Below are 16,264 nucleotides of genomic sequence, written 5' to 3' on the forward strand. Positions count from 1 at the left end.
GGGATGCTCTTTCCTCTGAGAAGTTGGGCCTTCTAGAGCTGTGGGAGCACACGCTAGGCCATGCTTTGGGCTTTGTATTGGTTCCCGCCTTCTGGTTAAGTAGCTCCTTCCAGAAGGTTCCTCTAGAAGCAGAGCCAGGTACTCTCTGGGAACAAGTTTTCCCTTTTTGTAGGAAAAGTGGTTGTACTAAATACTCTTTGCAGACTGTTCCACCCGTTTGGCATTAGAACCAACTATTCAGGCTGTATCTGATTTGAGCCCGTGGTTTTTTGGCTTTCCCAGATTCAGGACCGCTTGCCTCCAGCGTTTCTGTCGTCACTTCAAGGAAGGGGACGGTGCGCTTTCATACAGGGGTTGATTGCTGTGTGTCTCTGTTGGGAACTTCATCTTTCCCCCAGCAGATCCCGGCCTGGCGGGGCCTCAGTGAATGCCTGCTGTATTCAGAGCAGGTGTGCTCTGGGGCTGTCACACTTCAGGGTCCAGAGAAGCAGGAGGGTTACTTATTTGGGTGACTTGGGGGGCAGAGGAGCGTTGTCTCTGGGCTCCAGCCATCGGATTATAGGTATGCAGGGGTAATGGTGTGCACAACCTGTGAACTTGGAGCTTCAGGAAATTGTATCCTTGTGAATTGCAGACTGATTTTCCCCTCAAAGGCCGGAAGGCGGGAGCCGATGGAAAGCGCCCCAGCACGGCCTGGTGGCTCCCTGGCCCCCTGTGCCCTGCCATCAGCTGCTGGCACCACTGTGCGGGGCTGGAATTGGGAATACTGGGCTTCATTGATGGAACATACTTGGAATATCTGCTCAAGCATGTATTTTTACTTTTGTTTAAAAATTTTAAAAGATTTTTATTTGACAGAAGAGTGTGTGAGCGCAGCGTACAGTAGGTAGCGAGGCAGAGGGCAAAGCAGGCTCCCCGCTGAGCAGAGGGCCCCAGCGAGGCTCAGTCCCAAACCCAGGATCGTGACCCGAGCCGAAGGCCGGTGCTTTACCGACAGAGCCCGCCCCCGGGACCCCTATTCTAACTTTTATAATCACTGCTGAGAGTCAGCCGTGGTTGATGAAAGAGGCAAGCCTGAGACCCGGAGGAGACTACCGGGCCGCTCGGCACGCTCCTGCCCGTCTTCAGCGGCCAGAGCACAGCTTGGGGGGGGGGGGGGGGCTAGAGCCTAGGAGCTGCGGCTGGTTCTGCACTTGTAAAGGGTTGTAAATCCCCGCGCCCCCCAGAAGCGTAGGCGGGGAGACCCCAGGAGGCTTATTGTTTACGCCCGGCCCTTGAAGCCGACCCCTTTCTTGGGGAGTCCGTGACCTCTCTCAGTCAACATGAATAAAACTAAATTTGTTCCCTTTCACCAAACCGCCTTCTGTTACCCCATTTCTAAGTAGCCCTACTTCCATTTCCCAAATTCAAAACCTGAGTTGTATGAGACTTCCTCCTGCTGCTTTCTCCCTGTAGCCGGTTGGAAACGACACGTTCCCGCGGAAGGCCTCGGGTCAGTCGGCCTCGGCGCAGGGCAGCGCAGCGCGCCCCGCGACCTCGACCTCGCAGGCCGGTTGTTAGAGGCACTGACTCGCGCCTGGCTCGTCGAGCCTCCCCTGCGCTGCGGCGACCCGCTCCGGTCCCCCTTCCCGTCCCGCCCCCGACCCGGTCCCCGTCCCCGCCTCCGTCCCGCTCCGGTCCCCGTCCCGGCCCCCGTCCCCGTCCCCGCTCCGGCCCCCGTCTCCGTCCCCGCTCCGGCCCCCGTCCCCGTCCTCGCTCCGGTCCCCGTCCCCGTCCCCTCCCCCGCCCCCGGTCCCCGCTCAGGCCGCCGTCCCCGTCCCCGCTCCGGCCCCCGTCCCCGTCCCCGTCCGGTTCCCGGTCCCGCCCCAGGAGCAGCCGCCGCCGGGCGGGCGTGGGGAGGCTCAGTCCTGGGAGCGGGGAAGCCTTGAGCCGACGCCGGACGCAGCCGACACCCCGCGGGGGTGGTAGGCAGAGCGGTCCCGCTCAGGCTCGTCGTTTTCTGAACCACGGCAACTCGTGACATGATGTTTGTTGTTTCAAGCCAGTGGCTTGGGGTAATGTTGCGTAACGATAGACAGCTAATACTTCATATTAAAAAAAAAATTTATGCATGAGAGACAGAGAGGGAGAGAAGGAGGCAGGGATACGGCCTCGATCCCAGGACACGGGGATCATGATCATGACCCGAGTCAAAGGCAGATGCTCGGGCAGCCCCGGTGGCGCAGCGGTTTGGCGCCGTCTGCAGCCCGGGTTTGATCCTGGGGACCTTGGGTCGAGTCCCACGCCAGGCTCCCTGCTCCTCTCTCTCTGTGTCTCTATGAATGGATAAATAAAATCTTAAAAAAAAAAAAAAGGCAGACGCTTAACTAAGCCACCCAGGTGCCTACTAATAATTCATTTTATATTGTTTGTACAATCACTTTCTAAATGGCCCCCTTTTCATCCTGTTCCACTTCTTGTCCGATTATTCAAGAATAATCTCATTATAACTCCCCTGAATAAGAGTTGTTTTTTTTTTTTTTTTTTTTTTTTACTCCTTTTTGGAGAAAATAAAAACCAGACCTCAGCGTTGGCCCAGATGACTCTGACTCAGGTGGGCATCAGATTGCACTGTGGGAAATACTCTCCCTCCTCTGAAGCCATGGGAAAATAGACTTTTGTGAGGTGTCCTTGACTGATGCCATTCCTAGACATTTATGCTTGTTTGGGCTTTTTTTTTTTTTTTAATCTGTTCACGTAGCTGGCCAGCCAGTTTACAGTTCCTCAGGAGCCAAGATCAGATGTTCTGCTTTGCACACACATTTGTGGGCATTTGTAAGTGCTTTGGTGATGTGAGAACTGGATTCAGTCATCGCACCTAACACAAAACACAGCTGGAAACGTCACAGGGCTATGCAGCACAGCTTTGGAATTGGGGACACCTCAGGCTGGACGCTGGGCAAATGACTACCTCGTTATTCCTGTTTCTGGTCTCTAAGAGAGGATTAATGGTGCCTACTTCAGCGTTGAGTATAAAGGGAGATAATGTGGCCGAGGGTGCTTAGCACGGTATCTGATATAGGGTATGTGCTCAATAACTGGTAACTACTGAAAATCAAAAGATATTTTTAAAAATTATGTATTAATAGTACACAGCACAGATTATCTACGATCATAATGCTTATCTCCATAGTTAATTTTCTTTTATTGACCAAATTGTTTTGCTATGACAAAGTTGAAATACAGTTGACCCTTGAACAATGCAGGTGTTAGGGGAACTGATGTCTCCCCAGTCAAAAAACCCCATATAACTTCTGACTCCCCAAAACTTTACTAATAGCCTACTATTGATCAGAAGCCTTACCAAGCACATAGTCAATTAACACATATTTTGTATATGTAACCTATACTGTATTCTCACAATATAATAAGCTAAAGAAAATACTCAGAAAATGAGAAATATGCTGATAGTACTTTACTGTATTTACGAAGACAAAAAACTAATCTGCATTGAGGACCCGCATAGCTCAAACCCGTATTGTTCAAGGGGCAACTGTAGTTTGCGATTTTTAAAGTATCAGTCCGGTGGCACATAAAGTTTAATTAAAATGTTATGATTACCAGTAAGAGTGAACTCCCATAATGTCCAAAAGGCAAGTGGTAAAAAGTTGCGTACAGACTCAGTACTGACAAATATGCCTTCTGCATATATGTCGTAGCTTCAGTTCTAGGTCTTCAAGATCTCTACACATCTGCACATCAGTTTGTTTTTTTTTAAATTTTTTTAAAATTTTTATTTATTTATGATAGTCACATGAGAGAGAGAGAGAGAGAGAGAGAGAGAGAGAGAGAGGCAGAGACACAGGCAGAGGGAGAAGCAGGCTCCATGTACCGGGAGCCCGACGTGGGATTCGATCCCGGGTCTCCAGGATCGCGCCCTGGGCCAAAGGCAGGCGCTAAACCGCTGTGCCACCCAGGGATCCCTGCACATCAGTTTGTTAATGGGAAAAAGCTGGTCGGGGAGGGGAGGCAGGCCTGTGCCCGCAACTCCGCCCAGGAGCTCTGGGAGCAGGGCACCCAGAGAGAACGGTGCGGTGCGTGCCATTTATCAGGGTCAGGGAGGAGGCCCAGGCGGCCCGCAGAGTTTCTGCAGCTCCAAGTCAACCATGTCAACGGCGTGAGCTACCGACTCAAGCTTCTCTATTCTAGTTAGCACCTTAGGACTGCGGTGGCTTACTGACCTCGAGGAACGGGCTGCATGTGGCTGTTATCTGTTAGAGAGCACAGATGAAGATCACAAATGTTTTGGAGACATCTTGCTGGTTCCATCTTTGTATTTCTCACTTCTCATTTCCATATTGAACCCGCTCATTCCATCATTAATTCACTCCACAGACATTTATTGAGCACCTGTTACATGCTAGAGACGGGATATGGCAGTGAGGAAATCTTGTCTTCCTGGAACAATTTAGTAGCATGTTAGGTGCTTGCTGAGTGCAATGGAATGAGAAATGGAGAAGGGAGGAGGGAGAAGGGAGGAAGGAGAAGGAGACAGAATTAGGCGGCTACTTAAGGCAGCCGCTTGGGAAAGCAGGCACGTTCTGCAGAGCCACAGGAGACAGAACCAGGGGGCAAACAATGGGAGTAAATTACATGAGGGCAGGACTTCCCAAGCATCAGAACTGTTCAAAGATAGAACTTTGCAGAAATAAGTGTCTCCCTGGTCCTTGGACACATATCAAAAGAGTCCAGAGCTTGCCAGCGGCTGGGGTGAGGACTGAATGCCTTCTCGGATCACTTTGAGCTCTGAGAGTCACTAGCAGAGATATTTGGTGGAGAAGAGAGCCCGGCAGTGATGGGGTTTTCAGCACCGAGAGGGCCAAAGAGACCAGCTTCTTGGCTGTGGGATCCCATTACTACACTGGGAGGTGGATATACTGGGGACTCCCTGTAGCCGGCTAACTGGTTCTTTGACCAAACTGGACAAGAGTTGCCTGTTTGCTTCCTTTTAATGCAATGAAGATAGTCTGTCACGTGTAGTCGCCCCTACGGCTACCTGCTTCTCTTTACATGTCGGACAGGAATACACATCACAGGGTGGAGCAGACTTGCCAGGTCTGAGACGGTCTTCCCACTGCATAGGGTTGGGAGATGAACCATCAGTAACCAGATGTTCATGTAAAACGCTGGGGGTTTTGTATCTGTTTTTAATATAGATCAACTCATCTTTCTGAAAATTTTTAATTTTGGGAGATCTACTCAGGTGTCATTTGTTTTTAAATGAGGTATAGCTGACACACAAGGACTTGGATTCTTTACAATTAGTAAAGCTGAAGTTTTGTCTTTGGCTCCCAAGTTTCAAATAAATGCAGCATATTTTGCACTTTTTCTTCCTTTTTTTTTTTTTTTTAAGATTTTATTTACGACAGACACACAGAGAGAGAGGCAGGGACACAGGCAGAGGGAGACGCAGGCTCCATGCACGGAGCCCGACATGGGACTCGATCCCGGTCTCCAGGATCATACCCTGGGCCAAAGGCGGCGCTAAACCTCTGAGCCACTGGGGCTGCCCTATTTTGCACTTTTTCTTGTGTTTGTGTAGTACACATAATCAGGCTTGTCACCAAAAGAAATATTGCCGGGGATCCCTGGGTGGCTCAGTAGTTTAGCGCCTGCCTTCGGCTCAGGACGTGATCCTGGAGTCCCGAGATCGAGTCCCACATCGGGCTCCCTGGATGGAGCCTGCTTCTCCCTCTGCCTGTGTCTCTCATGAATAAGTAAATAAAATCTTAAAAAAACAAAAACAAATATTGCCTGGAAAGTACCAGTCACCTCACACTTCATTTTAATGAAAGGGTTGGCTTGGATGCACAAAGATTTTCCTCAATTTCTTGTTAGGGCTGGCTCAGGCTCTCCGGTTCTTACTGGTCGGTACCTGTGTAGTACTGGCTGTTTGCTCCAGTGTGTTGAATGCCTCTTCCTGATTAAAACAGACTTAGAGATCACCTCATCTGCTAACACCGTTGCTTTAAAATGGATGAAACTGAAATCCAGAAACGTTAAGGGACCTTCCCAATGTCGAACAGCTGTTCTGTTGTCTGGAGCATAGGTCAGTTAGAGCCATTTCCTATACTGGAAACCAGGTGCTGGTTTCTATACTGAAACCAGGTCAGCTTCCCTGATTACAGACTCATTGCAGTCGTCAGAATGAAAGCTCCCATCCTGGAAAACCCTCCTCGCTAGGGCTGGAGTGGAGGAAGGCCCAGTTCTTGTTGTGCAGCTGTGTCTACCACGGGCTACACGGGGGAAGATTTCAGGCGGTCACAGGAGTCGCTTGGGGGCGGGAGCGCCCAGCCAGTTAACACTCACGGTGCCAGTCCAAGTCTACATTCTCTGAATCCGACTTCTGAAATGGCCTTGAGAGAGTGTGCTGGGAGGACTCCTGGCTTTTTACCTCAAGTCACGTTCCCTTCCTTGGTGGGCAAGCTGGAATCTTCTTAGGCTTCTTTTCACTTTGGGATGTCCGAGATCGAAATTTCTTCCCTTTAGAAGTGGCAGGGATTCTGGTTCTGGTTCACACCTCGGGCTCCGTACAGCAGTAGCTGCATCGTGCAGACGACTGTGCAGAGCCTGGCTTGCTGTTCCTTCTCCCCCCACGTGCCTCCCTACGGCTTTCAAATCATGACTGCTTAGGAACCGGACATTCAGGGCAGCTCTGCAGAAACCCTTTCATCTCTGGCATTTCCACTCCTTAACACCGCTGCTCCTGCGAGGAGTTGGGATGTGATGTCCCCTGCCGTGTTGCTCTAGGGAAAAGGGGCTGACAATTCTTCAGTCACGAGGGAACACCAAAGCAAAGAACGTATAGAAGGGCAACCCTTTAAAAGTGAGCAAGCTTGCCAAATGCAGGCCCTCCTTGCCAGCCACATCCAAGACAAGGGAGGTCCCTCCTTTTATCAAGCCACAGATGATGAGACTCATGAGTGTAGCTTGCGAGAGCATTCCCAGTGCAGGACCCAAGGCTCAGACCCTCTGGGCAGCAGAAGAGCTCTGAGCACTGAGTTGTATGTTTAAACATCCAGACAATTCTTCACTTCCAAAGCTGCAGGACAGAAAGGAACTTCTGATGCCCCACTTTTTAAGAGCCATGTCTTGCCAGTTCTGAAGCTCTCTTCCTTCCACTGCTTCAATGATTCTGAAATGGCTCGGGTTTTGCTGCCAGCATAACTGACTTTGCATAGTAAGACCTATTCTAAATACACAAATGACACATCACATACATTTTAATGGAATGCACCAGAATAATGGTGCAAATTCAGTCTGTCAGGTAATTGCACCTGAACATTTAATTAGCATGGGCAGAGTTTTATATTATGTAAGTTCTTAGCTCCTCAACTCTTTGGGTGGGTAAGGTTTTCAGATATGGACCTTTGGCTGACATGGGAGAAGGAGCATACCCTGTATGAACATTAGAATGAGTTGGTGTGTACCTACACATTCTGCAAAGGGACAAGAACTGAAGTCTTTAAACACATCATATGTATAATCAAGCTCTTTTCTAAAAATAGATCTCTTTATGAAATGCTAGACTATGATGATTTACTACTTTCCTTCACTGAACCTGGGAAGGAGAAAGACATATAGTTAGAAGGGTTACACAAAGCTTTTCTCTTTGTGGTATCCAAATTTTCTGTCTCTGGAGTCCAGGAGACACAAGGCAAGGACTCTTGACTTGGACTGAGCAAGTCACACTGGACACTGGAGTGTGAGCTGGACACACGTCTGGTTATATATATGTCACAGAGAAGCTTCGGTGGAAGGAGATCCTCAAATATGCCTGACAAATAAGGGCACAGCTTGTGGAAATAAGATTCAAATTCAGTATCAGGTAATATCTATGGTATGTAAAGACCTTAAATGATGCTCTTTAGTTAACAGAAACATAAGAGCTTCCCTAAGCTCACTCTGGGTTGAATCTTTCTAGTTTTCTCCTCAAGCAATTTACATGCTACAATAGGAAATTTCCTAAGCATGGGGCATTTTAAGAATAGAGTAGAATGAGGAATTCTATTTAGAAAAAACACATAAAAGCTCTTGTCTCCATGCATGTGCCTTCTTATATGATGAAACATTATGTACTATTTACAGAATTTTAATTTCCTACACTGCTGAGGATAAAAAAAGAAGTCACGGCTTCTGGGTAACACAGAGTTATGGCAGTGGCTCCATTTCAAAGTGTTTTTTTTTTTTATTGTAAACGAAAGTTTTCCTTTACCTTAAAAAGTTATTTCTTAAAAAGATTTTATTTATTTGACAGAGTGCAGGCATGAGCGCACAAGCAGGGGTAGAAGCAGATTGGAGAGGGAGAAGCAGGCTCTCCGCTAAGCAGGGAGCCCGATGAGGGGCTTGATCCCAGGACCCTGGGATCATGACCTGAGCCAAAGGCAGACATGTAACAGACTGAACCACCTAGGGGCCCCTTTGCCTTTTTCTTAAAAAAAAAAAAAAATTATTTTAACGAGTGCGCAGGAGTGAGGGGAGGGACAAAGGAGAAGGAGGAAGAGAATCTCAAGCAGACTCCCCACTGAGCACAGAGCCCAATGAGGGGCTTGATCCTATGACCCTGAGATCATGACCTGAGCCCAAACCAAGAGTTGGACACTTAACTCACTGAGCCACCTAGCTGCCCCTTTTCAAAATGTTTCTAGTGTGGTCCTTGTCAGACTGTATATCTCAACCCAATCTTAACTTACTGATGACACAAGCATCTTGCCTTCCTAACCTAGGTGGTTTCTTACAACTAGTTACCAAAAGACATCACCATTTTACAATAGGAACTCAACACAGAAGTTACGATGGAAAGTCATTTTATTTTTCCCTAAATTTTAAAAGACTTGAATGGAAAACGTTTAGTACTGTCATGTCACCCTGAATGCCAGCAATACCCTGACTTTCATACACACAGGAAGCCAGGTCCAGTCAGTCAGTGTACATATTTCTCCATGGCCCTTCGAACAGTTTTGCATAAACAAAATTTTCTGTCATTTTGCTTTAGCAAATAGCAACATAATTTAAAACTTTCATGTCTCCTATTTGACTCCTAAAATCCAATCCTGTATTTATTAATACAATTAGAAAAATAAAAGCCTTAAAAATTCATGGTATGAGTGTCCAGTGCTAATCATATCATGTCTTCAAATGTAAGATCATTTTTAAAGTTTCTACATGACAAACTCCTGTTTTTGAGAGGCTTAAGACTTGAAATCTAGTAAGACTGTTATGTCAATGTACATAGCAATTATTTCCATTTCACTTGTCCCTGAAGAGTTAATTCCCATTGTCTGCTGAATGAATGCCTTTCAAATATTAATAAACATATTACAGTATTTACAAGTATTCTTATCTACTCTGACACTGGTAGAAAGTTGAGCCGTGGGGAAGGAATGATCTCCCAGCAGAGTGGGCTTGTGAGGTCTGGGACAAACGGAACAGGTGCTAGAGGATGTGCCAAAGGCTGCTCGGGTGTACACACGAGCTCTCAGACACATCTTCTGACCAGCTAGCCAACGATTTGGCAGTGTTGGATCAGGTGCAAATGCCAGAAACCAAGAAAAAAGGAATACTGTGAAGGTATGTTCTTTTAGTAGTTAAGACGAGAAAGAGGACTAAGGTACACTAGGTTAACAGGGGTCAAACCACTCTGCATTAGCTGTTAGTGAATTTCTCTCTGGGAATTACTTAATTTAATTGAGGTACTGGGTTCATGTCATGGATATGGGAGAAACTGTCAAGGAATTGTTTTGGCAATAAAAAGTGATGCTAATTCAATTTCTACACTTTTAACTGTGTTATGTGTCGTCTTCTCATACTGCGAACTGTCTCATGTAGATCCACAACCACTTGACAAACCTCATTAATGCCACTGAAGGATTCACATTCTAACACTCTGGGAAGAGTGATCATAATGCCCAAATCAGCCAAGAGCATCATAAACCTGAAGGAGTGAAGCAAAAACTGAGATGGGCTAGGTATCTGCCTTGTAAATGTGAATGAAATTCTCATTTCAGGGGCTTAGTTTCCTGTGTCTTAGTAACAGCAGTAAACTCATCATTATTTTAAAAAGCACATTACTGTGTGTCATGTCTATATACATACACAAATACCATTGTTTCCCAGTAGTCATACAGAGGCCCAAACCTGGGGCTCTCAGAGGGTGTGGCTTCCACCGAACCATCAAGGGTATAGAATCCAAATAATCCCTTGGAAAATTTTATAAATGAGATTCACCCAATAAAATGTTTAAATCTCTAATACAAGAGTCTTTACAGTAATTTAAACATGTGCAAAATCAGTAAGGTTCTTTGGTGGCCCACTTTTTACATGCAAATACAGAGGAACTGTTAACATGCATTATTTTAGTCAATTGGTAAAGTTTATTTCATAAGTAATTTTAAGCCATTTACTAAAGTGTACATTTCAATCCATTACAAACTACTACCAGAGCAGTTCTGAGGTATTACTGTTAATCTAACATAGAAATGCTACTATACTTTGATGTGGTATGAAATGTGACTGCCATGCCTTTAATGGTGCTGTCGCAGTGCTGACTACAGATGTGTCCTATAGCTTTTAGGAAATTATTGTGCATGTGCATTAACTGATTTTCTAAACAGCCATGGCAATTTGATTGGTTGGTCATTTTTTTTAATTAAAAAATTTATGTATTTATTTTTAATTTATTTTTTATTTAAATTCAATTTGCCAACAAAGCATACTAAAAATAAAGTACAGCTCCTAGTACGGGACAGACAGGCTGAGAAATTTCAGGTAAACAGTGCTACCTTCCAACCTACCTTCATCAAAAACCCACCTTACACACTCCAGTCATTTACAAGGAAAACTTGTGCAAAAAGCGTCCAAAAAGTCTATTAGGTTAATTTTCTTGTAATTTTAAAAGAACTAGACAATGTTTTTTCCCTTAAAATTCATTTAGAAAAATAAATAAATTTCAGTTTGAGACCTCAGGTACCAAATTGTGGCTTAATTTAGTTGTGATGGCTAAGACTATAAAGTTATGAAAAATGTAGCTGAAGATGGATGAGCTCCAGCTCATTCCCTGTAGTGTGGCAGCTGGCACCCCAATGCTGTCACAATCGTTTTCAAAGTTAACCAAAATACACTCAACTTCTTGACAAACTTTTAGCCTTCCTTTGTCCTGAAACTCCCACAAAACTTTATTCTGAGACCTCTTTTACAAAACTACAAGTAACCATAATACATTCAAGATAGGGAATGAAGACCTGTCACCCACTCAGGAGACACTGATCCATTGCACCAGGGCAAACACAGCAGCTCAGAGGAAATGGTCACCCACTTGGGTGTACAGCTTATCCAGATGTTTTGCACTAGAACGCAGGAATGAAGTCCCTCCTGTAGTCTTTTTGTCTCCGAGCAACAATAATTTAAAATCAGTTTGATAGTATAAGCAAATCCTTCTGGGTTTTGTATCGTGACATGATACACAGCCGGTCCCCGACTCCAGGTGTCTGGTGTGTGGCAGGGCCCGGTCACTATGTACATTAGATAGGAACACTGTCAGGTGGAAGTGCCAATATGACTTACTGCTTAGAACTGTGCTAACATCGACAGCTTTGTGAGGCTGATTTCTCACATGAGAAGCTTTTTGCCTTAGTCAGGAAATTCTCTGAGGAACAGTAGGGAACTGAACTAAGGAAAAAGTCTCTGGCTTCCAAATCCACACACACACAAAAGCAAGTTTCAAACTATTGTTCTCGCTTGGTGCAAATGAGCAATTGGCTGACCTGTCACGTATCATCAATCGATATGAACACAGCTTTCAGTCTGTGGAACAACGTGATGCAGCAAAAACCTGATCTAATGCGAATTCAAGCCTAGTAACTAAGACCACGGCAAGGAGAGCCAGCCCAGCTCAGTGTTCTCCTATACTAGTGCCGACTCTGAACACAAAGCAACTGAAAGGCACAGGCTCAGATTTCATTGATAGTCCTCTCTGAAGGGCAGTATTCCGAGGGGCCTGGTGAGGACATATAGAAAGACTGTGTTTTCCTTTTTAATCGGGCTCTTTTGTTGGCCAACACCAGGCTGCGCCGGCTTGAACTGATGATTTCCGAAATAAACTTTTTGCAGTCTACACACACCTCCATAGTACTCCAGTCCTCCATCAGCTCTTTGGGAAACTGTAGTTCTTCATCTGATTTGTCTACAGATTTAGATTTTGAGGAGAACCTGGAACAAAACAAGATGTTTAGAATATCCAGTAGTGTTACTTACAGTTCTACTGCAATACTAAGAAAATATGTGCAAAAAGTAAATTTGTTGCCAAGACATTATGGAATGAGCGAGTCACCTCATGTTCTTTCAAGGGAAGAATTTCTAATTGGAAATAAAGCTCAAAATGTTTTTAAAAAAAGAAACCAGGGAACGTATTTTATTAAGAAAGAATAATACTGAAAACTCTTGGTATCACTTTTGGAAAAAGGGATAGAGTATTCATCTGAATACCATACATGATATACAGTGGACTTCAACAACTAAAAGCAATCAAAATGTTGCTAACGTCTTATCAGTAATTCAGAAGGGACTTCAAGTCCTTTTTTCCAGTGACCCTGGGTCAGGGTTGGTGAACGTGAGTCAACTGTAGGCAGACTATAGTAAGCTGAAGTCAATTGGTCTTAATCCTGAAAAGTTATCTTCAGACCAGCTTCCTTAGCATTTTTGCATTTATCAAATATACCTTCCCCTCTCCAACACTTCTACTTGGGTGACTAATTCTTTGGATTCAGAGAGCTAGAGTTAAATAGATCAACATAAAAATAAATGTTTTGGGTAATTTTTCGAAATAACTAGGAATCATCTATTCATGTACTCCTTCAATTAAACCAAACAAGAACCTAAGTTTAGAGTAAGTACAGAAAGGAACACCACCACGCCTTAGCTCACAGGTGACAATCCCAAGTTGGAGGCCATCATGGAGGAGCCAGCAGGGTCTCTGGGCAGAGTGGACAGCCCGGGTGGTGGTGGTGGTAGTGGGGGCGGGCGGCAGCAGTCACCTGCTGGGGTCCTGGCTTCCCTGCCTCACTGCCCACAGCTGTGGTGTGCAGGAATCCCACCACCCAACACTCAAGCAGCAGTACAGTGTCCCTCCTCGACAGGGGGCAGCTGGTGTATAAAACTCCATTTTTTGGCCGTGTGTGTGTGTGTGTGTGTGTGTGTGTGTGTGTGTGTGTGGCAAGCTGGCCTGAATCCCTTCTGTCCTTTCTTGAAGATCAATACTAACTTTACTCTGCATTAAATGCAAAGGGACTGATATTCAGGCATTTTTTTTTAAATTGCCATAAAGCTTTTGGCATAAAGCTTTATTTCTGTCCTATTTCCAAGAGGAAGACAAGCCAAAGTTATTGCAGACCATTGGAAACCCGGAACTACACAATTTGCTTTCTAAAATTAAAGAAGGAAAGAAAGATTAGACTGTTACATGCAAGTTTTCAACTCCACTGAAAACAAGGTCAATTTTAAAGATGACTTTTAAAGGACCCATAAAGGGATCCCTGGGTGGCGCAGCGGTTTGGCGCCTGCCTTTGGCCCAGGGCGCGATCCTGGAGACCCGGGATCGAATCCCACATCGGGCTCCTGGTGCATGGAGCCTGCTTCTCCCTCTGCCTGTGTCTCTGCCTTTCTCTCTCTCTCTGTGACTATCATAAATACATAAAAATAAAAAAAAATAAAAATAAATAAAGGACCCATAAAAGTAATTATTTCTAAAGTAGAAAAGAAATGATGACATTCAAGTATGCTTCAAGTAACCAGCCATTACCCCTTGACAAGTTACCTCTGGGAAGTTTTGGAGACTTGCATGCAAATCAAAACTACATTAAAACCAAGCACCCAGCCACACACAGCCACCGGGCCAACCCAAACCACCTGGAGTCAAAACCCCACCTCGTCAGCAGTCCTCAAAAGGAGAAATCTTCTTTTACAGAGGATGCTCTGAGGTCCCAGGCCCCTTGCTCACCTGGCAATGCTCCGGAGTGGCCGATGGTGGCCAGTGGTGGGCTTTTCTGGCCTCATACAACTTTCCCCTCTTTGCAAGGCAGAAGGTCCCAATGAAAAGATGGGAAGAGTGGAGTATGGTTTGGAGGGCAGCCGCATCTATTATCCCAAATAAAACCAAGAATGAGCAGTACTGTTAAAGAGGTAGACTCCTTAAAATGAACATCAGTTATAATTTTACCAAGCTTAGCTTACCTTTTTGCAACACTGTGAACACACCGGCCTGTATACAAAATCAGAAGTGTTACTCAGCATGATACCATAGATGTGACTGGAAAGTCAGAGAAGCCAATGACTGAGTGGTTGTGAATTTCTATAATAAACTGCAAAAACTCTGGTTTTTCCACCAAATTGATACAACTGTGGATCACCAAGAAGACAACCTGTAAAACTTAACTCTTACAGTATTTCCTGTAAAAGGATCAACTTACATCTATCTGTCTGGGATTTTCTTATCTGTCTATCGAGGGAATCATAAGACTAAGACAATCACATCTAATTTTTTTCTGTTTAAACAGAAAATATGGTTATTAGAATGATTTTAGTCATATAAAGGAAATACATGCAGAGAAACATTTTCCAGGTTTAATACCAAGTAACTGCTCTGCTCTTTTGAAGAAATCAGTATTATTTAACCCACGAGCATGGCACAATGTGACAGTGGGCTAGGTAATCTTTAATGCTGTTCCTTGTGTAGAAAAATTATTAAAGTATAAATGTAATTGGTATTTGACTACTGTCATCAATTACAAAAACAAAACAAAAAAACAAAAACAACCTTACCTCTTACAGAATTGACAGGTATAAGACCAGGTGAAGAAGGAAAATCTTCTGGTTCGGCAACAAAAGCAGAGCTAGAAAGACAAATTGAAAGAGAGAAAAAAGCAATGCCAGCAGTTAATTCATAATTTATGTGTCTAAATATGCTTTACATTTATAGATTGGGGAAGTTTAGCAGACAAAAGGAAAAAGAGAATTCAGAAACTCTGTTTTCAAGTTTGGCTCGTGATAATTAGAATTGGGCTCTTTATTTACTTATAATTAAACTTTTAAAAGCTAGCAATAGGTCATAGCTCTCAGAGGCTTAGCATCATGGAATCAATCTGAAGAAATTCTGAGACAGTCTCTTTCTCAGACACATATTCTTTACAAGCCTTTAAAATGCACACATGGTTTTATGCAGGCATGCCGTTATTTATTATGGTTGTTTTAAATCTTCCACAGTTTTTGATTTCTCAGGGAGAAACAAAAATACCTTTTTTTTTTGTAAGCAAGGCAGAACAGGAACTGTGTATTAGAGAATAAGCTTCTTATCTCCTAAAATCCCCTCTACCATCTGGCTGCCAGGAGACCACTCCCTCAGGAGACCAAGCCTGGCACTGACCATTCTTCTAACCCTACTTATCAATCAACTTGAAATAGCTCTACCTTTCCTTTTTTCAAGGCGGTGTAGACATCTTTATACTGTTGGTACTTTTCCAGTTCTGCCTTCACCAGGACCTGACGAATATGCATCACTTCCTCCACAGTAAGAGCTAGGCATTCCACTGGATAGCAAAATTCCTCCTGAAATTCAAAATTCCACATGAATAAGAAACTCCCACCCCCCCTTTTCTGGCACTGTGCAGTTTCCCTTCAGATCAGACACCTGGTTAGTAGCTTCAGAGAAGAAAGGAGGTTTCCCAATGAACTGTGGAACAGAGCTGGCTCACTCTGGGGACCACATAATTTCTAATTACACTAAGACAACAGATGGCAGAAAACTTCTGGGGATCTATAATGTCAAACATTATGGTTTACTGAAATTTCCAGGAAAGGAAAAGTTCCTCACATTTGGGTACATATTTAGCCTCAAGTTTCTATTCCGTTAAGCAGAGCCATGTATCTATGCACTGAAATCTTGAAGAAAATTTTCTTGTTCTAAACCAAATTGAAGTCTGTTTTCTCCTTATGATTTTACAAAGACATTATTACTTCATATTGTATTGTATAGTATATGCTAATAAATAGCAAATCTGCGACACTGGTACTATTTAGAAAACTGGTTTGTGGTACCCAGAATAGCCAAAAGAAGGTGGTTAGTAATTTATACTGAGAAGCATTATTTAGTGGTAAGTTACATCAGCATATCATTAAAAAATCCTAATGGTACGAGTGGAACTGGACTATGTAACTACTGGTGCAGTTTACAGCC

General features: G+C 44.4%; 1 protein-coding gene across 4 annotated transcripts in view; it reads right to left on the bottom strand.

Moving 5' to 3' along the window:
• Positions 1–8,829: 8,829 nt before the first annotated feature.
• SPIRE1 (spire type actin nucleation factor 1) overlaps positions 8,830–16,264 on the bottom strand; it is a 199,416-nt gene continuing 191,981 nt past the window's right edge. For all 4 annotated transcript variants that reach the window (XM_055324056.1, XM_055324055.1, XM_055324058.1 and 1 more), the window contains 5 exons: positions 15,499–15,636; positions 14,854–14,924; positions 14,266–14,293; positions 14,033–14,169; positions 8,830–12,246 (listed from right to left, as the gene is read on the bottom strand). In XM_055324056.1, coding sequence (XP_055180031.1) covers positions 11,988–12,246; positions 14,033–14,169; positions 14,266–14,293; positions 14,854–14,924; positions 15,499–15,636 — 633 coding nt within the window. In that variant the 3' untranslated portion in view covers positions 8,830–11,987. The remainder of the gene's footprint in view (positions 12,247–14,032; positions 14,170–14,265; positions 14,294–14,853; positions 14,925–15,498; positions 15,637–16,264) is intronic.

This window comes from Nyctereutes procyonoides, unplaced genomic scaffold (assembly GCF_905146905.1).
Source record: "Nyctereutes procyonoides isolate TBG_1078 unplaced genomic scaffold, NYPRO_anot_genome, whole genome shotgun sequence".
In the NCBI taxonomy this organism is placed as follows: domain Eukaryota; kingdom Metazoa; phylum Chordata; class Mammalia; order Carnivora; family Canidae; genus Nyctereutes; species Nyctereutes procyonoides.